General features: G+C 45.1%; 3 protein-coding genes across 4 annotated transcripts in view; 1 reads left to right on the top strand and 2 right to left on the bottom strand.

Annotated features, from left to right (window-relative positions):
• ep300b (EP300 lysine acetyltransferase b) overlaps positions 1–3101 on the bottom strand; it is a 31844-nt gene extending 28743 nt beyond the window's left edge. Inside the window, 1 exon segment of the mRNA XM_080511023.1 lies at positions 938–3101. Within this exon segment, the coding sequence (XP_080367149.1) occupies positions 938–1031 (94 nt within the window). The 5' untranslated portion in view covers positions 1032–3101.
• Positions 3102–4743: 1642 nt separating this feature from the next.
• Positions 4744–12218, bottom strand: xpnpep3 (X-prolyl aminopeptidase 3, mitochondrial). Its single transcript, XM_080511655.1, has 12 exons — positions 12191–12218; positions 11901–12043; positions 10868–10996; positions 10585–10772; positions 10274–10493; positions 9974–10158; positions 9804–9866; positions 8721–8834; positions 8564–8649; positions 6968–7151; positions 6102–6222; positions 4744–5747 (listed from the first exon to the last, which is right to left on the bottom strand). The coding sequence occupies exons 2-12, from the start codon at positions 11995–11997 to the stop codon at positions 5581–5583; spliced, it is 1554 nt and encodes a 517-aa protein (XP_080367781.1). The 5' UTR covers positions 11998–12043; positions 12191–12218; the 3' UTR covers positions 4744–5580.
• Positions 12219–13267: 1049 nt separating this feature from the next.
• On the top strand, positions 13268–20680 carry st13 (ST13 Hsp70 interacting protein). Of its 2 annotated transcripts, none has more exons than XM_080510918.1 (13): positions 13268–13390; positions 13808–13950; positions 15094–15142; positions 15234–15318; positions 15503–15576; positions 15959–16025; positions 16726–16810; positions 16888–16998; positions 17823–17925; positions 18016–18132; positions 18229–18268; positions 18900–18988; positions 20232–20680. In XM_080510918.1, the coding sequence occupies exons 2-13, from the start codon at positions 13841–13843 to the stop codon at positions 20364–20366; spliced, it is 1065 nt and encodes a 354-aa protein (XP_080367044.1). In that variant the 5' UTR covers positions 13268–13390; positions 13808–13840; the 3' UTR covers positions 20367–20680. The 2 variants fall into 2 exon arrangements, with proteins under 2 accessions (XP_080367044.1, XP_080367045.1); XM_080510919.1 differs by having other exon boundaries at positions 13289–13407.
• Positions 20681–21874: the final 1194 nt, after the last annotated feature.

Below are 21874 nucleotides of genomic sequence, written 5' to 3'. Positions count from 1 at the left end.
AAACTAAAAAACAGAGCTCCAAAACACAAAGGGGCACGAAAGATGCCATTCGGGAGGGAGAGACCGTGGGGCCCCCCCGAGTCTCCTTCTCCTTATGAACTCGCCGCGTTTGAACGGGAGACTCGCCGACTTGTGCGGCTCGACGCCGCTCGCGCACAACTTAACGCAGAGCGGAACAATGGCTAGCTTGAGTGCGACAATAGTTTGAGAGAGAACGCGCTTGTGACGCCGAATAATGGCCCAGGGTGGCCACCGCTCTCTCGGCGTTTGCGCTAAATAAATCGCAGCTGCGGTGATAACGAGTTAATTGGGGGTTGTTTTACGCTTCTCCGGAGCCCAACGGGCTCCGGAGCTCAGCTTGAGCCGGTCCGCCGGGATAAACAGCCCCAGCTAAGTGAAGTTAGCTCGCTCGCTCGGGTTCCCATTACTTTCTCCCAAACGGGTCGTTGAGAAAAAAAAAATTAGATTTCGCTTCTCGGACTTCTGGATACCCGCAAACCCCGGCGATTTCTGCGCACACACTCTCATCCCTGTTCAATTAATTAACTCAATAAAGGGGTCCCAACAACTTAAAACAAGAGTGGGGTGACTCGACTCTTCCATTGTTTGGATCTGAGAGTTGATGCTACTCGTTAGCCTGTTGAGGCTAACGCATCAAAACACAACTGCTGGAAAGTTGCGTTTTTGCGCCGCGTTGCCTCTTTTGCAGGACAGAGTCTCAGATCAACGTTTAAAAAAAAAAAAAAAAGACATGCACAAGATGCCATTTGCGTTTTTTTTTTCTTTTGAAGTCCCACGATTGTGCAGAAGCAAACTTTAAGTTCCCCCACTGCAACTCTGCAGGTATTAAGACGTGCATCCGGGTCATTTCTGCCCCCAACAACAACAAATCCGCGTTAAATCTCGCCGAGCAAAGTAATGCATGCGTTATATTTACCGTTTCCGTCACTTGCAGACACCGAGAGCGCTGGAGAGGACAGCTTGGGCCTCTTGGCTGAAGGCGGGCCGGACTCCAGGACATTATCGGCCATATTTTTGACGAATTAAAAAAAAAAAAAAATTAGGTGTAGATCCACAGAGGGCAAAAACTTACAAAAAAAAAAAAAAAGAATCCCTGGTTTGCGTCTCCCTTCTCCCGTCGGGAAACGTTTCCCCCCACCGTTTGGTGGGGAGGGAGGGAGGGGGGGACGGTAGGGGAGAGGACGGCAGTGTTGAACTCTTCCCTCACTTCTTCCCTCTCGGTTTATTCCTCTCTGCGGTCGTCGGTCCCCCCTCCCCTGTCGGAGGTTGCGTTTCTTCGCGGATGTGAACAGGGGGAGGTGGGAAGGTGGAGTCGGCGGAAAAAGGGCGAGCGCTGCGGCCCTCCCGACAACCTCATGTAGCCTCCTCTGCGACGCAGGAACCGTCCCAAGATCCGTCCTCCGAGCTGTCCGCCATAGCCAGGCGGCGGCGGCGGGGGGGGAAAGCCTTAAAAGTTCAGCCCAGGAAGGTGACGGTAAAAACTCCCGAGAGGCAGCTCACTCGTGCAACAGTTCCCGAGATCCTTAAGTTGCATTTACCATTTCTGTCACCTGAACAGACATCTCACTTGCTGTCTCCAAATGCAAGAAGAAGTGGGTGGGGGGGAGGAAAAAAAAGGCAGTAGACTGGTTTTGCAGCTTTAAAATGCACTTAAAGCACTGGCGATGCTCTCGTGTGCAACACTGAGAACTTGCATTGGCAAAACTGGATAAACAGTGTGACAACAGTTCTGCAGGAAGAAATAAAAACACTTGCACTCACTCAGGTAAAAACTAACGCGAGTGTGGTTCCATGCAGGACTTTTTTCTTCTTTTGCATGCCGACTGAAAAAAAAAAAACAACTGTGCACTTAAGTGTTTTGACCATGCAAGGCACTGGGTCAGAAAAGAGGGGACTCGTATTATTTATTGCACATTTGGTTGATGCAGTCCCTTTGCAGGGGGATTTAAAAAAAAAAAATGCTTCCTTGAAGACGATCAGGAGGAAAAAAAAAAAAAAAAAATCCGTGATATTTCTCTGACGTTCCAGTTCGTGCAGGCGCTGATTGCCAATCAGATTGATCCAATTAGTTTTATATTTGCAGAGGACGGTCTGTTGGGTTACTTATCTTGTGCTCCCGGAGAGGTTCCTCCTCCTCCTCCTTCTCCTCCTCTTCCTCCTTCCCCTCCTCCGCTCGGGGTTTTTTAACACTTCAAATCTCAGATGATGACGATTGAAAGCACGAGAAAACACTCCAAAAAAATAGTAATGAAAAAAAATTACCTGCTTTTTACAGGATGTCTTGATCGTGCAAGCAGGAGGAGGAAAAAATCTTTTTGTTTAAAAATGGAGAGAGCTCAGAAGAGCACAATGTGTTTTTGTAGGTAAGAAGAAGAAGAAAAAACAGACGGCAATTTGCAGAGAAATTATGGCTATTTCCAAAGCGGAAACAATAATGTTGACAGCCCCCCCTCCTTTAAATGTTTCGGGTTGACAAAAATCCTTCTCATTGACTCTTTGTGATGGTGAAAGCCCCCCTCCGCTTCAAACCCGTCTTTCTTTCCACCTCTCCCTTCTGCCCGGCAGCAATTTATTTATATAATTGTCTATGCGGGCTCGTTCCTTCCTCCGCGACGGACACATAATGATTTTTCATGTTGCTGTTTTCCCCCCCGTTTCGCAGGTTTTTCTCTCCTCGGTACGATTCGCGGCTCTCTTCCGCCTCTCCTCCCCGTCTCCGCTCCGCAAAAACACCCCCTTCCTCGGATTGCTCGGAGTATTTCCTTCTCATGCATACACACACGCATATATGTATTTAATATTTATATATGTCACCGAGTCGGGGTTTTTTTTTTTTTTTTTCCTCTCTCCTCTCCTTTCCTTGCTTCCCTCTTCCCTCCACCGGCGGTTTATCTCCTTCCCCCGGCGATGCTGGCTTCTCGCTGGGCAACACGGACGGGATTTTTGGCCACTCGTTTCTTCCCCCGGCGGTTCCCGGAGCGGCGACCGTCGGCTGCCGGAGTCGCTCCTTCTCTCGGTTATCTCCTCCTGTTTCTGACGGTCTGTCCGCACAAACAAAATGGCGGCTTGTTGTTTCTACTCCTCTGATACGGGGGGAGGGTTTGAGGTACAGCAACATTAGGCGTGAAGGGGAGGAGGGGGGGGGGGGCGGCAGGGAGGGAGGGAGGGAAGAAGAGGGGAGGTTTGTCTTCGTGAGTGTTCGGGAGTGTCCGGAAACCGGTTCCGTGCTTTTTTTTTTCTTTTTTTTCTCGTGCCGATTTCGATCTGCAGGGGACAGTGGAGCTCCACTGCTGGGTACCTCTCCCTCCCATCATACGCCGCACAAGTCAGAGCCGGATGATGGAGAGCGACTGTTTACTCATCAGTTCCCACTTTTGTGCTGACTTGTCACTTTTTTGCTCCTCTTGGGTTAGAATTAGTGACGCTTTATTAACTTCAAGTCCTTCTGCGGTTACTGCGGTCGTGGCACGGTCAAGACACCAGGAGAAACCTCTTCCAGCTGCGAACTGTAGAAACTAGACTATATTAAAGCATTTTATAACATCTGCCTCCATTTTTTATGTAATATCTACTCACTGCACAAGATCACAAATAAGGAACTGTAGGGTCAAGGCTTGGTCAAATCCAATGGCAGGATACCCATAAGATGGCCAAAAACCACCTGACGAAGGACTGTGATGGAAGAGAAGGGTCCGTCGTGGGGCGAAGCACAAGCCAAAGCTCAGGACGGTGTTGGGTGGTGAAGTGGTTTGGCCTCAAGTCCCTCGACGGGACGAAGAGGTTGCGAGTGAGAAAAGCATTGTGGTGACCTCACCAACAGTCACCCATCCATCTTCTGTGCTGAAACACTGAAGTCCAGGTCATGAGTCCATCCATCTATCTTTTATACCGCTTAATCCTGTGCAGGGTCGCAGGGCGCTGGAGCCAATCCCAGCTAACGATGGGTGAGGGCAGGTTGCACCCTGGACAAGTTGCCAGTCCATCACAGACAGACAACCACACGTTTTTAGAGTATTGAAGGAAACCGGAGTACGTGGAGGGAACCCACACACACTAACTTCACAAAGAAAGGCCCGGTCAGTATTTGAACCGATGACATTCTTGTGAGGAGAGAGTACTAACCACTGTTCCTCATCCATCTTCCGATACTGGAAACCTGACGCCCATCCCAGAAGACTGTAGGAAGGCAGGGTGACCCCCAAAAGGTCACTGGACCATCACCGTGCAAACGAGCAGTCACACCCACTCACATTCATAAATATGGTCTATTTAGACCTTTCACCAACTAATGGTTAACTTTATTTGAAGGGGTTTTTTTTCCAGAAAGGTTTTAATGATTCCCATACTTTATGTGGATATGAATAAAAAAATAATGAAATCAGCTTTAAAATGCACCTTAAAACACAGATGCTCATAAAAATACAATTCTGTTTTTGTCAATAGACACCAAGTGCCAGGAACTAATAGGTGATTATGCAATCCACTCAAAGATATATCTGCATGTGCAACCTTATAATTAAACTCTTCTTTAAAAGCCAACCTCCATCCAGCCTCTGAAAGTATAATGAATTTACTCACAACTCAAAGATGACCAACTGCATTTATTGGCTGTAAAAGAATATTTAATACATTTTAACATCATATACTATTAAATGGATCACACATCTCTGTGCAGCTGGAAAGACAAAAGTCCAGCACAAAAAAAAAAAAAAAAAACCCCAACAAAAAACTCACAACCTTCCTCAGTATTTGCTCGCTCACAGTTAAATAAATTCACTTGTAGCCATTATCATCCTTTCGGGAGCAGCTGCTCTGGAACGGCCAGTCCTCGTTCAAGAATGACACAAATACAGCAGCACAAGATGTTCAGCCATTGGTGTTCACAGTTCTGTGTGTAGTAGATCTTTGAGTGCCATGGAAGAAAATAAGAAGTTAAAGGTTAAAAAAAACAAACTGAGGATTTGTTTGGCATCAAATCACAGTCACATATTTCACTCACTGATAGCATGGACATAATCTGAGATATGATGAACATGATCGGGGGCCGTCTTATCTCGGTGAGGTGAAGTTATACGTTTTCTACTGCGGCGTCGACGGGGGTGAGCTCGAACGCTGCAACGTGATGAATTCACGTCGAGTTCAACTTTGCAAGAGGTTTCCGTCACCATAACTGAAAGACGACTGGATAGTTGCTTGATTGGTTTTTTTTTCCGATTGAAGACTTTGTTGATGGATAGTTTTAGCTGCGGGATCCAGAAGGGATCATGTGGCCTTCGGCAATTCATTTTAGAGCAACTTCGTGGGCTTGTACTGAGAACTGCAAATTCTACTGTCAAACAATATGGACAGAAGAAGCACCTGCAAAAGTTCACAATGCTCCACCAACCCATTCGTAATTCTTCAGGCCATACGGAGACTGAGCGACCCCACAGTGTGCTCCCACTCTCCGTGCACCCGGAAGCCCCGGGCTTGATAACATCGGCACCGAGAAGACGGCCGCAAGGCTCGGCGCACACGAGTGTGTGGCGGCTCACTGCGCCGCTCCCATCCCTCCTCGCATTATCTCTGGGCGCAGGCCTGTTCCACATCGGCAATGGTCTTCGGGGTATCGGAGGAGAGAATGAGAGGTCCTCCCTCATTCCGGATCACCACATCGTCCTCAATTCTGACGCCCAGGCCGCGGAAACGCGTCGGCGCCTCTTCGTTATCTTCGCAGATGTATAACCCTGCGACGAGACGGGAGAGGGAAGATTTATGGAAGCAAGGACTTGCATAAAAGTAATCGCGGAAGACCGTTCAAGTGTGTGTTCCCTCGTTTTATTTGGTCCGATTGAAATCAAGTCTCCGGTATGCTTGTAAGCAAACTGACGGTGCAATTAAAGTTTGACAAAAGCGTTGCAACTGAACATGACAGACTTTAGAAAAGTCCTTCTGCTCGGCATAAATATTGTTCACAAACGTCAGTTCCCCATTAAAAAGCCCAAAATGTGAGCGCGGAGCAAAATGTTCCCGAGAGCGAGCTTTTGGTCCAGACCAGGTAAATGAGCCACACGTGTCTCGGCATTCCAGTTGATTCCTACCTGGTTCTATCGTGATGGCCATCCCCTGCTGCAGCGGCTGTGAGCGGGAGAGCTCCGGGGTGTCGTGAACGTCCATGCCCAAGTAATGGCCAACGTGGTGGGGGCAGTATCGCCTCGCAGCCTTGGGGTAACAAAGAGGACGTTATCATTTTAGCTGATCTTTGCAAAGTTTGGATCGGAAATTTCAACGCGCAGGTATCAGCAATCGCCTGACGACAGATGTTCTGTGCTCGGATAAATGCAACGAATTAGAAAATAAATACACTTAATGCAATTTCTTAAATTTGGGCTGCAAAATATATGTGAAATTAATTTACAACAACATGCATATACATGCATACTGCTGTTCACTATGCATTCGTGTTCTGAAAATTCAAAAAAACAATGTGGTTAATTCACAATAATTGTGGGATTAATTGTGTGATATATATGTATATTTCGCCAATATGATTAACAAATTGAATGGATAATAAATGAAATTGATCTCTGCTCTAACTAAGCCTTCTGCATGATTTTCAATCAAGAGATGGTCAAATCCAGGCTCGACAAGTATTGGATATTGATTTCTTGTTTCCGTCAGGGTTTGGCACACATAAGCAAAACCATAACGTCTGATTTATGGCATGAAGACAATTCAAAAAACTATCATGAAAGACCTCTGCAGTGACACATTCCGGTCACAGACGAGAGTCGCCAGTGTGCTACTCATCAGTAACCTGAAAGTTACCGAAAGTTGAAGTTTATCTCGGAAAAATGGACAGAAGGAAAATCTACTGCCACACAAATCGATGTAAATCCACGATGTGTTGCATAGCACAGAAATTACCCGCCAATTAAAATAAATAAATAAATAAAATTATTCCTACCTTTAGCATGTCGGCGTCACTGGTACCGGCCTTGAGGACGCCGAGCCGCTTGAGCTGGCGTCCCAGAAGAGCCAGCATGGTGCTGTAGATGTGGTCCAGGCTGACGCCGGGGGAACACAGAGACAGACAAGAGCGCTGGACCTCCAGGACGGACTCGTACAGCTCGGCCTGGGCAGCGCTGAATCTGACGTGGCCGGGGAAAGCAAACGTGTTGAGCCGGTGTTTGAGTCGGTCACTGGTAGCAGAACAGCGCTCAGACGTACAGTCACACTGCAGTTTCACTAGGTTTTAAAGCGTTTATAAGATGGAATGGCAAATGGATTCTACTTCTATAAGCGAGACATTTTAGCGCAAGCCCAGATAGGGGAAGCGAACCTGCAACCTTGAGATTTAGTGAAACACATACAATGAAAAGCGACGTAACGGAATGGCGTGTAACGGAATAGATTTAAACAAAAAAAACCTGAATGAAATAGAAAGGAGAGCTTTATCAGTACTGCCCTGATCGCATCCTTGCACCAACGTCCACTCACAGTCATAGCGCCACGTTTTTTTTTTTTTTACACTTTTGACGCACAAGCCAACATTTCCGTCACACGTTCCAACGTGCGAGGACCCGCCCGACACCGCTCGCAGCTTTAATATTCACTGTATTCTCTGACAAAACTCATTTCAACTGCAAACGCTTTTACAGACTCGCCGGGACTTTCTGTGTGAAGTTTTTCCACATTTTCCCCCCGCGTGGGCTTGGGTTTCCTCCCGCAGCCCCAAAAACGGGGGGGGGGGGGGTGACCGGGGACCATAAATCGCCCCCTCTGTGTGAATGCGAGTGTGTCTCTGTGTTTGTCCTGTGATGGACCGGTGACCTGTCCAGGGTGCATCCCGCCCTCGCCCATAGCGAGCCGGGATTGGCTGCAGAGCCCCACCACCCTGCTCAGGATTAAGCGGTATAGAAGATGGATGGACGCCATTACAGAATTAAATTAAACCGAGACTGAACATTTTCACAAAATTAGCAGCTTTAATTCCAAAGTGTCCTTGTGGCAGAAGTGCTCAATCCCAATTTGGCCTTCTGGTGGAGAGGATAACATTTTTATGGCCCTCGCGATAATAAAAAAAAATCATCTATAAGATAATGGACAAAGGAAATCGCCAGGGAAATATTACACGCCATTACGTGAGGGAGGTCGTCTGGCTTACAACCTGCACTAAATCAAACCTGTGCGCCACAAGATCTGCTACCAATCAGCAAAAGTCTTTTAGTAAAAATGTATATTATAAACTGTTAGATTAATTAACATCGGGAGTCATTAGTAATTGTATATAAAAGGTCAAACATAACATTCTATAAACCCAGCTCTGTTTAAGAACACAGAGCAGTGTGATTTCAAAATAAAATGTATGTATATATATATATATATACATATATAGGATAGAATTTTGTAGATGGACTTTCTTTTTGGGAAGTGAAATCGGGTATTCTCTCCTTCTCTTCAGGCGTGGATTAACTATACATCACTGCCCGTTTCCCCAAAGCGAGGACATGCCTGTCCCCGGATACTCGCTTTAAACTTGAAATGCTGCCATCACACTTACTTTCCATTCACTGGCCACGTTCGAGTGATGTCGCTGACGTAACCAAAGTATTCACAGCCGCCGTCGAGCAGGACCATTTCGCCATCCTGAGAGAGAAGAGAAGCGCGTCAGAGCGCTAACCAGTTCGTCATGTGTTGGGGTTCCCTGCTGGGATTACCTTGATAATCTGGTTGTTATTTATGTAGTGCAGAGTGTTTGCTCGATTCCCTCCAGCGACCACAGGGGGGTAGGCCAGGAAGTTGGCCCCGTGGATCCGGTTCTCGAAGTCAAACTGGAAAGTCAACGCACGATCAAAACAAGCCCGACCAAAGTATTAATGTGTAACCTGTGTAAACTGAACATTTTAAAACCTGAAGCGTTGTTGATGGACCTTCATAAACTTCACTACATGGTCATATAAGTGTATAAGTTAAAAAAAACATACAGTATATATCAATTATTCAAGAAAAGTGGTGGAAAATGTATTAATTATGGGCTTTAGTTCCTTTTAAGTTTATCTAAGCATCATTGAGTACTATAATCTAACAATACGGGTGTTATTTACAAAAAAATGCACCAAAAAAAGGCCAACAACCTTTTTTCTTCCTAAATGTGGTTTTTTGAATAAACTCATAACTCAAATGCAGCAACTGGAACAAAACAGATCACCTATCTCAATAATTACAATTATTTTGATTTAATTTTCTTGAATTTGGACTAATCTTGGAACAAAACAAAGACATACACATGTTACCAAATGTAGTTATTGGTACAATAGAGGGAAAAAATGTATTTTCAACTTGTTTCAAGACATAAAAACCTATTGGTGTACCAATAATACAACGTTATATACGATATGAACGTGTGAGATTTAGGTGTTCTTCACAACTATGTCGCCATGAGAGCTCAAGTATTTTTAATTGGATGGCAGAACACTGTAAATATTTTTCATGTTTTTCCACTCCTATGAAGAAAATATCTCACATGCCGAAATAGCAGATTTAATAAAAAATATCCCAAATGTTACTACAAACCAGAAAAATATCCAAAGGAAAACAATTCTGGATGAAGAATTTACTCTCATGAGGATTATCAAAATAAAAGGGTATGTTGAACTGCTTTTAATCCCAATAATCCACCGGTTTTACAACTGACGATAACTAATAATCAATATTTTAATCACTTCCGTTCTACTCATTGGAGCTTCGTCTGGATCAGTTGACACAATTGAAATGAGACGATCAGGGAGCAGAAATTTTACCTTTGCAAAAAGTACCGCTTCGTCCACGTCTCCTCGAGACAAAGCCATCGTCCTCCTGAAAGCCTGGAACGCGAGGATTTCAGCTGAAGCAGTTTTTTAAAAACTTTTTGGGGAGGAAAAAAAAAACCCCAAAACAAATGCGACACGGGGAGTCAGCAGAAGTGACGGACCTGCGACGTGATGCGACCCGCCTCCCGCATGAGCGCCACCTCCGCCGGGCTCTTCAGCGCCCTGAGGGAATGTATGAGGGGCCTGACGGAGCGCGGCGTCGGTCCGGACTCCAGCACGGGACACATGTGGGTCTGGTGCAGGCGGGGGTGAGCCGGCTGGGAGCTCTCGTACCACAGCGCGTTGCCTGAGAGAGAGGCGAGGAGACGCCAGCAGCGACGCAATTAACGAAGCACCGTCCAACGGAGACGTTTGTCCTGCATCTCCAACCCCCCCGACGTCAACATTCACCCTCCCGTTACCTTGGAGGGCCTTGAGCACGAGGCTCAGTTCCTCTGTGCTGTGAACTCTCTCGATGCCGGTCAAGGCCACGGCGCCGTCCTTCCCCGAGCGCGGCCCGTCCCACAGCTCTCTCCCCGCGTCTCGGCGGGGGACAAACAGGATGGCCTGGTCGGGCCGACCCTTCCCGTGGAGGACCAAGGCGCTGTCCGGCTCCAGGAAGCCGCTGAGGTAGAGAAAGTCCTGGAAAACATTTGCTTGTTGGCAGATTTCTCTTTCTCTCTCTCTTTTTTTTTTTTTAAATTATCTTGACATCCTAAAGTCGGACAATCACCTGGTTCTGGTGGAAGGGGTAAGGGATGTCGTTGGACATGAAGCGAGTCGGATGGGACAAGACGACGACCACGTGGGTGCTGGAGGAGGCAGAAGGGTCCAGCCGGTCCGCCTGAGCCTCGATGAGCGAGGCCAACCGGTGCCTGCGGAGCTCGTACTCAGTCTGGCTCAGGCCCGGAGTCACTTCTCCTGGTTGTGCAAAAAAGATAGAGAGAGAGAGAGAAAGCATGAATTGTCACGTCCATCAAGGCAACCCTTGAACAACTCTGAAAAACAACACCCACCGTGCTTGATGAGGTGCGGATGGGTGAACGGGCTCGGCTGGCCGAGGTAGCGAGGGGGAACGCTCTTTGGTTTTAATCCTCCTGGTTGCACAGAAATGCTTCTGCATGGACAGCAGAGACGTCCTAAAGCTGAAAAATGACACAGATGAATAAAGGTTTTGGCAGACAGAGGAGTGCTGTAAAAGCAGTGAAAATACATTGTGTAAAGCTCCCTTCCAATCATCGGTTTATTAAATAAACCTCTATATGAACAGGAAGTGCAGGATCACATCCATTATTCTCTCGATTCCATCTGTAAATATGGCAAAGAAGCTTGAATGAATATAAACACTATGTCATAACTGGCAACGCTTCAGTCGTCTAGAGCAGGGGTGTCAAACTCGGACCCTCGAGGGCCGAAGCTCTGCAGGTTTTCCTCGTCTCCCTCCACTGAATGTCGTGATGGTTCATCACTCCGTTCAGCACAAAGCCAGATAGTGAGCTGCTCATAGCAATTGGCTCTGCGGAAGCAAGGAGACATGCAAAGGGTGCAGGGCTGCACATGCAGTCTGGAGAACGGCTCATTAAATGCACCAAAGAATCACAAGTTAATGAAAACAACGTGATCAAGGAGACGTGTCCACTTTATATCAATGGGAGATCGAGCCACATGCAGCCTCTTTACAGTGTGAATGTGTTTACCGAGCAAAACAAAAGCAAGATGAAGCAATAAATACACAATATGAACGATTAAATCTTCATTTTCACCTTCAAAATATTGAAAAAGGCCTCAGTGGCACCCAGCACTGAGAAATAGGTGGAATCTTCAAGGTCTTTGTAACTTTAGAAGCAATTTATTTGTGGAATTTATCACAGATTGCTGAAGCGCCATTTTTAAACAGTCATATCCTTGACCTTTTGACATACCGGTAAGTTTTTTTTTTTTTTTTTCGTGAAACTAAATTTTCCTAACTTTGTTGCCTCTGTAACTATGCAGCTTCTGGACCGGATCCTGCATGTTGGAGTTATTATGGAAGTTCAGACGAGGTCTCACCTCCAGACCAGCTCTCAGGTCCGGTCCTGGTCCAGGTCCAGGTCCTGGTCCTGGTCTTGGTCTTGGGCAGCAGCAGTCTGACAGCAGATCGCAACATTGTTGCTGTTTGAAGGACTGAGATGACTTCACAACATGTCGACCTTCTGAATTCACACACAAACAAACAAACAAACAAACACAGCAGCCGCGGTTACAAACACATATACAGCAAAGTTTGCTCCTCCACACCACCATGAATAAGTCCTATAATAAGACAGATCTCTCTCTCTCTCTTTCTCTCCTCTGCTCACCCTCGTTAGATCACTGCTTCCATGTTTGACAGACACGCTGAGCGGAGCTACGGAAGCCCGGAGTTTAATTTCACATGCAAAGCGAAGTGACCTCGCCTCCTTCCGCACACTTTTCTTCTTCGTCTTCTTCTTCTTCTTCTTCTTCACATTTATTTATTTAGTTATTTATTTATTTATTAACTGCTTATTCTATTTTAGTTTTTTCCATTAAAACAGTTTTATAACCCTTCCATTACATTTAACTCCTCAGAGAATTTGTAATTTTTCTGTGCACTTTTTTTTGGTGGTATTTTCATCATCATGAATGAGAATCAATAGAATCGAATGAAATCAAATACATTCCTTATAGCATTGCTCCACAGATCTGTGGGCTGCGAGAAGAAACTAGAATAACCCACGATCTTCTCGCGTGACTGCAAAAATGATAACTTCCAAAAATCTGTAAAATACAGAATATCTAAGGGCGACAGTTCAGACTGATGAGAGAAAGGAAATATCATAGATTTTTGGTATCATCTCTGTTGTTTTTGTTGGCTTTGTTGTTTTTGGTTTTTGTTTGTAAGTTGGACAACACATTCTAGGTTATTCCATGTAATTTCTAGGATAGGCATGATAAATATAAGCCACAGGCTTCAGTATATGGCTTTTCTCGGTCATTTAAAGTGAAGAATTGATGATGTTTGCATTTTCTGTGTGATGAACTCTGACAAGAAATACTGTAAATTCATTCATTTAATTTAATTTCTTAATTGGGCTTTCTGCGACTGTTTAATAGATGTTCCCCACAGTGAGTATTACTGTAGTAAAATAAGAAGATTCAATAAGGAAGTGTAGTGTATACGTATGAGGCTTGACAGTACATACATCCTTTTCTAACTAAATCTAGATTGTATTGTTTAAAAAAAATATTGATTATTATCAGGTTATCGCTTGATAATGGAGAGAATGTAAAGATATTTTACAAAAATAGGTGTTTGTGTCTGGCAGACATGGCCGAGGGCACATTTATCCCTCATCGCCCACGATTTGTGCCTGACAAACCAACATTAGGGCAAAGTGGTCCCTCGTCAAAGGGTCTGTCCGACAAGCTGCCTGAATGAAAACACCAGTGCGACGCGACTTTCAGTTAAAACAGCGTCGAGGGGAATAAACTCCGCCGCAACCTCACTTCTGTGGCTTCTCCCCACACTTACCTACACGGTAAATCCTAAAATCGGGTGTGTTTCGATGCATTCACGACGTACCGCTTTGCACCGCTTTTAATGTGATTATTCTGTTAATTAATCACGGCCCGTGTTTTTGCAGTGAGCCCGACGCGATATCATGCGTCAAACTGTCACCGCGTCACGGAGCGATTAATCCTTCCAGAAACTTCCGTACACACGACCTTTTTTGATTATTTTTGATCATTATGTGTTCACACCATCCGTGCACGGGTAGTTAGTTTGCTGTGTTTTGCTTTGTGAGCCAGGTTAGCTTCAGGGGGTGGGGGTTTAGCCGCGGATCGCCGTAAACAAAAGCGTCGTGTGGCCTCAGTTAACCACTCTCAGCTGCCCGGTTTGTTTTTGTCCCGGTGTGTTTGATTGTTTTGTTGTTGTTGTTGTTGTTTCCCCGCAGCGCTCCTCCGTGTGCTGGACGTGACACAGCAGCATGGATCCGCGGAAACTGACTGAGCTCAAGGGCTTCGTGCAGATGTGCGAGTCCAACCCCGGCGTGCTGCACCTCCCGGAGATGGGCTTCTTCCGGACCTGGCTGCTGGGGTGGGTGCATCTGAGAGGAGGAGGAGGAGGAGGAGGAGGAGGGGAAGCTGGAGGCTCCTTGAACCCAGTCCGAGATGTTTAAACAGAGAAGCTTCCTATATAGTTCCATAGAGTCACAAGGACGTGTCGGTGAAGTCAACAAGCACGTGCTTTGTCCCCGCCCACCTTTAGGGTGAAAACCCTGTGTGTTGGGTGTCATGCTGTTATTTTCTTGAATCTATTTGCAGGCTGCAGTGACTCAGCTTCTCTTTGACAAGCAGAAGCATCCGTGGCTCACAAATGAATGGGTCTGCTTGTACTGTGGTCTGAGAGGAAAGTACAGCGAGGAAGCTGGAGTATAGGAGATTATCGCAGATTCTTTGACAATACAAGTCGTGAACGGACGTTTGATCTGGGAGAACTCCTGTGCTGTGTGGCTTAAAGCAGTCGTATTATCCAGCTTTCCAACACTCTCACATGGGCCGCGTTCAAAGTTAATTTCCCCAAATCCAGCTTTTCCTTGCTTTTTCATCCACTTCAAATATTGGATCATAGCAGCTGCGTTCAGAATCTGCTGCGTCTGTGTGAGCTGGACTGGCTCCGCCCACACATGTCCGTCTTGGAACTAGGCGGAAGTACTTCCTCTTGTGGTGCCATGTGCCAGAGCAGAGCTGGTCAAGTCAAAGGGAGGCTCTACCTTGATTGGGATTGGCTAAACCCCCTGATGACACTACATAGGGTTTGATTTCTGAGCACACACTTTGTAAAAAAATTTTAAAAATGAAACAAGCCAGGGAGAGAGATGACGGAGTTCCCGCATTCCCAGGCCTATTACTGTTGGAAACAAATAAAACTTAATTTGACCTAATATGACCTCTGTAACATAGTTGATTGCAATGAGCTTTCTTTGGAGCTTGTTGATCACATGATTACGACATTCAGGTTTGTTTAAGAAGGGAGACGACCTGCAGGAGCAGCCGCGGCTCCAACCAGGTGCCAGAAGCCATAAGGGATGGAGGCTTTCCCCTATAAGATGTTGCCAATATTTACACTGTCAATAAATAATTTTTTTCTTTTAAATGTTCACTTTACTTAATTAAATCACCTCTTTTAAAGTGTTGTCATTGTGCCCATTAACTTGCTCTGTGTCGTTCTGTACTGTAGCATGGACGCAGTGATCCCTCCTCCACCGAAAGCCGAGGGCTCATGCCAGGTGAACGATTTCAGTGTTTTTAATTCCATCTTGATCATGTGAGGAAAAACTTGTGCGTGTCTAAAATCAACCATTTCCTCTGACTCTTTAGGGCGGCTGCCCCTGTGGCCCCCCGCCGACAGCAGCCTCGGCTCCCGAGCCCCCGGCGCCGTCGGAGAGCGAGGAGAGTGACTTGGGTAAAGGAAATGTACTTTTTAACAGCCCCGCTTTGAAGTCCGGGATGTTAATGCTTGGATGAAGATGTTGTGTGTTTATAAGATGAATTGAAATGTGTTTTTCTTAAATAATTCGGTTGGGCAATTTTATTTGCAACATATTGGAAATGTTTGGGGTTTTTTTTTTTTTCTTTCCGTTTGTTAGAAATTGACGACGAGGGAGTGATCCAGCCCGACGAGATCGATCCGGATGATTTCAGCGACCTGGACAACGTCGAGGTGACGTGTTTGGCTTTTCTATAACATTTAGGGCTTTACAACAACGTGTTGACTACATTGGCTTCAGCAGGACGTCGGCTGTAGACGTGGCTCCGAAAGTGAGAGTCCAATGAAAAAAGTGACTTTTTCCCCCCCATAAATTACAATGAGTATAAAACGGTGAAACTTCATATGTAAGCCCTTTTTTTTTTTTGTTTTATTTCTTTTAAATTTTAGACATGAAAACTCCTGTAAACACAAACTCTGTTCAGTCAGATCTTTGTCTCTCGCTTGGGAAAACAACTTTGGCTGTAAAATGAATGAAAAGTGGGTGAAATGACGACCTTTCAGACGACTTGTGTGTTTTTTTTTGTTTTTTTTTTATTAACGTGCCGCCGGTCAGGTCACAGAGGACATGATGGACGAGGCCAGCAACAAGAAGGTGGAGGCCATCAACGCTCTGGGAGAAGGTGAGTCGGGTGGACTCTGGGCGGCGCTCCTGTCGGGAATTGAATGAATGGATGGATGGATGGATGGATGGATGGATGGATGGATGGTTTATTTCGGTTACAGTTTCAGTATAAGTATAAGTGCACCACAATATACTTGCAACCGAAATGGGTACAGGCTGAAGCCAAGGCTTATTTTAGCCTATCCCTTAAAAACCCGTGCGGCTACCCAAGACACCAGTGATACAAAAAATATATTCAGATTTTTTTTTAAACGCAACTGGAGAAGAAAAGAAGAAAATAATAATAAACATAGCAGTGGTAATACGGGAGAAAAAATGAATGTGGAACATAACAGAAGTAATACATGAGGAAAAACCCAACCAAACAAAACAGAAGTAACAGAAATTATTGTTCATTGTAAACATTAATTATTTTTCTTTTTACTGTTTTTTTGAAGCAGAACAGTGATTTGCACAGTTTTAAGTTGTCACTGAGACCATTCCATAAACCTGCTCCCAGAAAAGAAACACATCTGTATTCAACGTTGGTTCTCGCGCCACCACAGTCCTCTTAAGTTCTAGTTGTTTTCTCTTAATTTAAAACAATTTTGAATAGCTGTGGGACGACTTTTATTCTTTATTCGAAATAGTATTTCTAATGTTTTTTAATATACTATATCTTAAAATTTTAACGTGCATCTCTTCCGTCCGTCCCGCAGGAGACCTGCAGAAGGCTCTGGATCTGTTCACCGAAGCCATCAAGCTGAACCCCTGCGTGGCCATCATGTACGCCAAGAGGGCGAGGTGAGAGTCGGCGGCCGCCGGCCGGGCCTCCTCGCTGGGCGGCGCCGAGCCTGACCGTTCTTTTCTCTTTGCGCCAGTGTCTACATCCGCATGCAGAAGCCCAACGCGGCCATAAGAGACTGCGACAAAGCCATCAGCATCAACCCAGACTCGGCGCAGCCCTACAAGTGGAGGGGCAAAGCTCACAGGTCGGTGGCATAATGGAAGTTAGCTGGCTCCTACCGAACTGTGTCAGCGTGCAAATAAAAACCGGCTCGGCAGGTTTGGGAGCTCCGTGCTGCCAATGTTTGGTTTATCGGAGTGACGGCAGGTTAAATACAGCCGGAAATAATTTGGGAATCGGATCTCAGTCCCGTCGGGTTTATATTCCTTCGTGTCTTCTCTGTTTTTCCTCTCTCGTAACGAGCTGCCCATTTAGTATTTGTATTTATTCTGATCTCCATTTACTGGTCCAGCACGCTGCTCCACCAAACTATATTTACACCACAAAAAGTGACGTAATTAAACCGTATCGGGCAGAGAGAGTCTGGATAACATGAACCAAATGCATCCAGAAGGTCAAAGTATCATATTGACATGTTTGAGGTAACGCAGAATGCTCAGTTTGTACAAGTCCTAATCCTCTTTGCAGCTGTTTTTTTTTTTAATCCAGTCGTATAGCGAGTGTCTGCAGCAGCGTGGTGAAGCTGGAGTCCTTCAACATGAGTCAGTGAAGCAATCGCCTTTCGTCAAAGCTGTGAAATCCTTGAATCGCCGATCTTTTCATGTCCCAGTCGAAACGATGACGTGACCTTTTTGATTTTCTTCATTAATGAGTAACGTTTGTCAGCTCAGACCTGCAGGTTAAAAATGTATTTTTTAAAGTATTGCTGTCGGGCGGCGATCGCAGCAGGGTGGCATCAACAAGTTCATATTATCCAGATGGGAATAGTTTTTAAACTCACGCGGGGGTTTTTTTTTTCTTTTTTTCCTTTTCTCTCGGCGGTCCGACGGTTTGTGTGTCGTGCTGCAGGCTGCTGGGTCACTGGGAGGAGGCGGCCAAGGATCTGGCCACGGCCTGCAAGCTGGACTACGACGAGGACGCCAGCGCCTTGCTGAAGGAGGTGCAGCCAAAGGTACGATTCTCAAAACGGGAGGTGTTTTTTTTTTTTAATCTGCAGTTGGTGGTACATCACTCTCATTCGTCGTCCTTCGTTCCCCTCCAGGCCAGCAAAATCATGGAGCATCGGCGCAAATACGAGCGCAAGAAGGAAGAGAAGGATCTCCAGGAGAAGCAGGAGAGGATAAAGAAAGCCCGAGAGGAGCATGCGCGCGCTCAGAGGGCGAGTTCACCTGGGAGATTTGAAACTGTCGGGACGTTTTTTCTAGTTTCTAAATATTGACGCTGGCTCTTTTTTTCTCTTTTGTCTCACCGACAGGAAGAAGAGTCCCGACAGTTTGGAGGAGGATTCTTCCCAGGTAGGAGAGCACTGCTAACCCTAACCCTGTCTTTTTTTTTAATTCAATGAGGAAAACAGGCGATTATTTGACTTTAGAAATGCATTTTAGTTCTCGGTCGAAGTCGTTCACTTTAAAAACGGGATGTATTGCTGCTCCGCTGAGTAGATCTGTCCTCATTTCATTGTTTATTTTGTCTTTCTTTTATTGTGTCGATCTCATTCCGTGTGCCTGCCGCTTTAAGAAGCACAGAGAATACTAACGGTTCTTGCAAAAAGAAAAAAACAGTTGCCAGTCAAAGCCGATTGAACAAAAAGTACATCGGATGTGTGGAAATTGCAGGAAAACTGGAAAAATGCAAAATGGAGGAGAAACTAGCTGGCAGCAAGCTGAAGGCTCACAAAGTTTAATCTGAAATGTTCTAGGTTTTATTGATTTATTTACATTCATTTCATCACACACACCAGCTGGGTGGATACAAGCTAACGTGTCGTTTCGCGATGTTTGTAGAAGTGAAGACAGCAGGAAGGCGGTTTCGCGGATGCAGGGAGAGAAGACTTGAATTAAATTATTCATGTTAACGGCAACATGCTTTCCGAATTGAAGCATCAGTGCCGCTCCACTAATGATGCGCGTTACCGTTGTCCTGCAGGCGCTGCCGGGTTCCCCGGTGGGAATCCTCCCGGCATGCCGGGACTGGGCGACCTCCTGAAGGACCCCGAGCTGCTCAACGCCATGAAGGTGAAGCCGCCGCCGCCGCCCGGCACGCCTCCTCTCCTCTCTCCTACACACTCACATCTCAGGATTGTTGCTCTGATTTAAGGCAGCGGCAGAGGTTTTCTAACGGATGATCGAGGGAGGGGAGAAAAAAAAATGGAGGGGGCTTGGTTTAATTCCACATGTGTGTGCGAGGCTCTTGGCAGTGCAGCACTCATGCAGGATTTAGTGGAGTTATCCTGATGTTGGCTCGTCGGGATTGGAGGAGGGGGAGAGAAAAAAAAATTGGTGTGATTGAGCGTAATATGGTGGCTCCAATTGGGACCAACAAGTGAATTGTAAACAAACAAACAAGCTTTTTTTTTTTAAGTGGCAGTCGGAATACTGATCCTCGAGCTGAGATATTGTCTTGCTACCTCATGATTCAAAACCACGATGCTACGGTGAGTTTATAAAAACAATTCTGATTATAGATTGGATTGTATTTTGTTGGAGCAGCAACAAGGAAGCAAAATATACAGTATAAGTACAATGGAAAACATTTTAACACTAAACCTATGACGGAAGTGTGGATGTAGAATTAAGTGTGCAAAATAAAATATGTGCACAAATATTTTACAGCAGCAGGGATGGATTAAAAAAAAACAAAGGCACTGGAGATATTTAACAGGAAAATAAAGTTTTTAGACATTTCATTGTATTTTGCACCAGAATATCTCGTCAAAATTGAGTTTATGTTGAGATTGTAGTAGTTTTCAGTCGTGATTGTTTGGGTTTTACAAACATATCGACCTTTATGTCACGTATATGCTGCTCCACAACATAAAGAGAGGGAATTCGTGGCTCCTGGACTAAAATGTACAATACCATTCAAGGAATGGATGTTTTCTGCAGTTTCCCTTCAGCACGAGTCCAGACTTCCTCATTTCCGTCGCTCTGGAACTTCAGCTGCAGAGCGACTCGGGCCGAGCCTCGCCGTGACGCAGCGGCGTGAACATTAAGACGAGTCGAAGTAAAGGAGATGAATAACCCTCCTGGGAGGATTCAATTAGGTTTTAATGGCTGTGGATTTGTGGACGTGTGCTTCTGCCGCGTCGGGTTATCTTGAGGAAGTGAGAGCACCGTCTTCATTAGAGACGGCGAGCTGTACGCCCACGGAGAAGAGAAGTCGTTGGTCTGTTTCTAAAGTGTCGGGAAATGAACACAGGAAGTGAAACTGACTTCTTTGTTTTTCTTTCTCTCTCCCTCCTCTTGCTCTCCTCTGCAGGACCCGGAGGTGATGACCGCCTTCCAGGATGTGGCGCAGAACCCGTCGAACATCGCCAAGTACCAGAACAACCCCAAAATCATGGCCCTGGTCACCAAGCTGAGCTCCAAGTTCGGAGCCCCGCCGCAGCCGTAGACGACCACGAGGAGGAGGAGGACGACGACGGCGTGGCCGTGGAGAGAACGCCGTGGAGAGCGCGCGTGGCTTTTCAACAAAAAAAAAAAAAAAAAATTCCTCACTGTGTCGTACTTCTAACAGAGCGGCGAGCGGGCGGTGGCGGGGGAACTGGGGTGTTGTAGAGCGAGTCGGGCTTCTTTTCTAACGTTCTCAATCGGCCTGGGTTTTTTTTTTTTAACACTTGGCGGCGTTTCGGCGGAAAGTCGGGACGTAGAGCGAAGCCGGCGACTCCACACGTCTGAACCTGCTTTAAGATGCTACGTTTCTACAAACACTCGATAATGCGATGATGGTTAAGCTACTGTTATTTTTTTTTTTCTCTCTCCCCTTTGTTTCTTTTCTGTGACTAGCTCCCTCACACACACAATTTTCAGCGAAGCGTTGTTAAAGATGCAAAAATGATCTTCTGATAAGAACGTGTGACCCTGACAGAAAAAAATGATTAATAAAAAAAACAAACAAAAAACCTTTCTTGCTGCAAATTTGATTGTTGATTTTATTTGCTTTTAAAGTTTAGCCTGAGATCGCAAAGGATTTAACTTGGAACAATCAGAAAATATTAGAGGATTTAAGTATAATTTTCTCACATTAAAGCATATTTTGTCCCAATGAACCTGCAGAGACTGAAGAAAACGATGTGGCTTTGCTTCAACAAATTAAAGTCCTATTTTTTCCTGGAAGGAAAACTTAAATGCATTATTCATTTTTATGTCAATTGAAATTTAACAAAATCATTAAATTCAGTGTACAATTGTCAAAATCAACTGTTAATGACACAGCTGCATACATGTATTAAAGCATTTCCCTGCGTTATAAGAAAGTTTGTTTGGTTTAATCTCATTTGGAAGAAATTGGCTTGTTTCCGTTCTTGTAAACGGTGGTAAAATATTAAGCATTTGTGGGATGAGTTGTTTGGTGGCGTTAAAGTTTGCCAAATCATTTAATCTTTTTAATTAAATCTGAGCACAAATGAGAGGCAGCCTCTTACAGATGTGGGGCCATATAAAAGAACTTATCAAGGTTTTCCAATGTTATAAAGTACATTAAAAGCTTTGCCACAATAAACCAAATAACTCCCCAAGTGGAAATTTTCAAATGTGCTTTTTTTTATTCAATGTGCAGCCATTTATATAGGTGTTTAATTCAATTACTTCCTACAATTCACATTAAATATTTTGCCCATGATCAAATTAGACATCCCTGAGCTAAACCAATGCATTATGAATAAAAAACGTTTTAAATCCACATTAGCTTGTTTTATGCACAATCTGAACGCTTCAAAGGAATTACAGGAAGAAGCAGTAAGAAATCGGATTTCTTATTTAACTGGGAAGTTATTCTTACGCTCCATACATTTATATTAGTTAAATGCATCAGTATTCAGGTTGTATTATGTGAAAACAATAGAAAGGTCCTCGATCATAAATTCTCAGCTTAAATAAGCGTTTTTTTAAGCTTCAGCTGTT

This window comes from Blennius ocellaris, assembly GCF_963422515.1.
Source record: "Blennius ocellaris genome assembly, chromosome: 16".
In the NCBI taxonomy this organism is placed as follows: Eukaryota; Metazoa; Chordata; class Actinopteri; order Blenniiformes; family Blenniidae; genus Blennius; species Blennius ocellaris.
This window is presented reverse-complemented; position numbering and strand designations above follow the sequence as displayed.

Coding starts and splice junctions, on each gene's coding strand:
- xpnpep3 (XM_080511655.1), bottom strand. CDS start 11,997: ATGTTGCGATCTGCTGTCAGACTGCTGCTGCCCAAGACCAAGACCAGG. Junction 10,773..10,867: donor TCCGCACCTCATCAAGCACG/GTGGGTGTTGTT, acceptor TTGCACAACCAG/GAGAAGTGACTCCGGGCCTG. Junction 10,159..10,273: donor CGTGCTCAAGGCCCTCCAAG/GTAACGGGAGGG, acceptor CCTCTCTCTCAG/GCAACGCGCTGTGGTACGAG.
- st13 (XM_080510918.1), top strand. CDS start 13,841: ATGGATCCGCGGAAACTGACTGAGCTCAAGGGCTTCGTGCAGATGTGC. Junction 15,143..15,233: donor AAGCCGAGGGCTCATGCCAG/GTGAACGATTTC, acceptor CTGACTCTTTAG/GGCGGCTGCCCCTGTGGCCC. Junction 18,133..18,228: donor AGCATGCGCGCGCTCAGAGG/GCGAGTTCACCT, acceptor TCTCACCGACAG/GAAGAAGAGTCCCGACAGTT.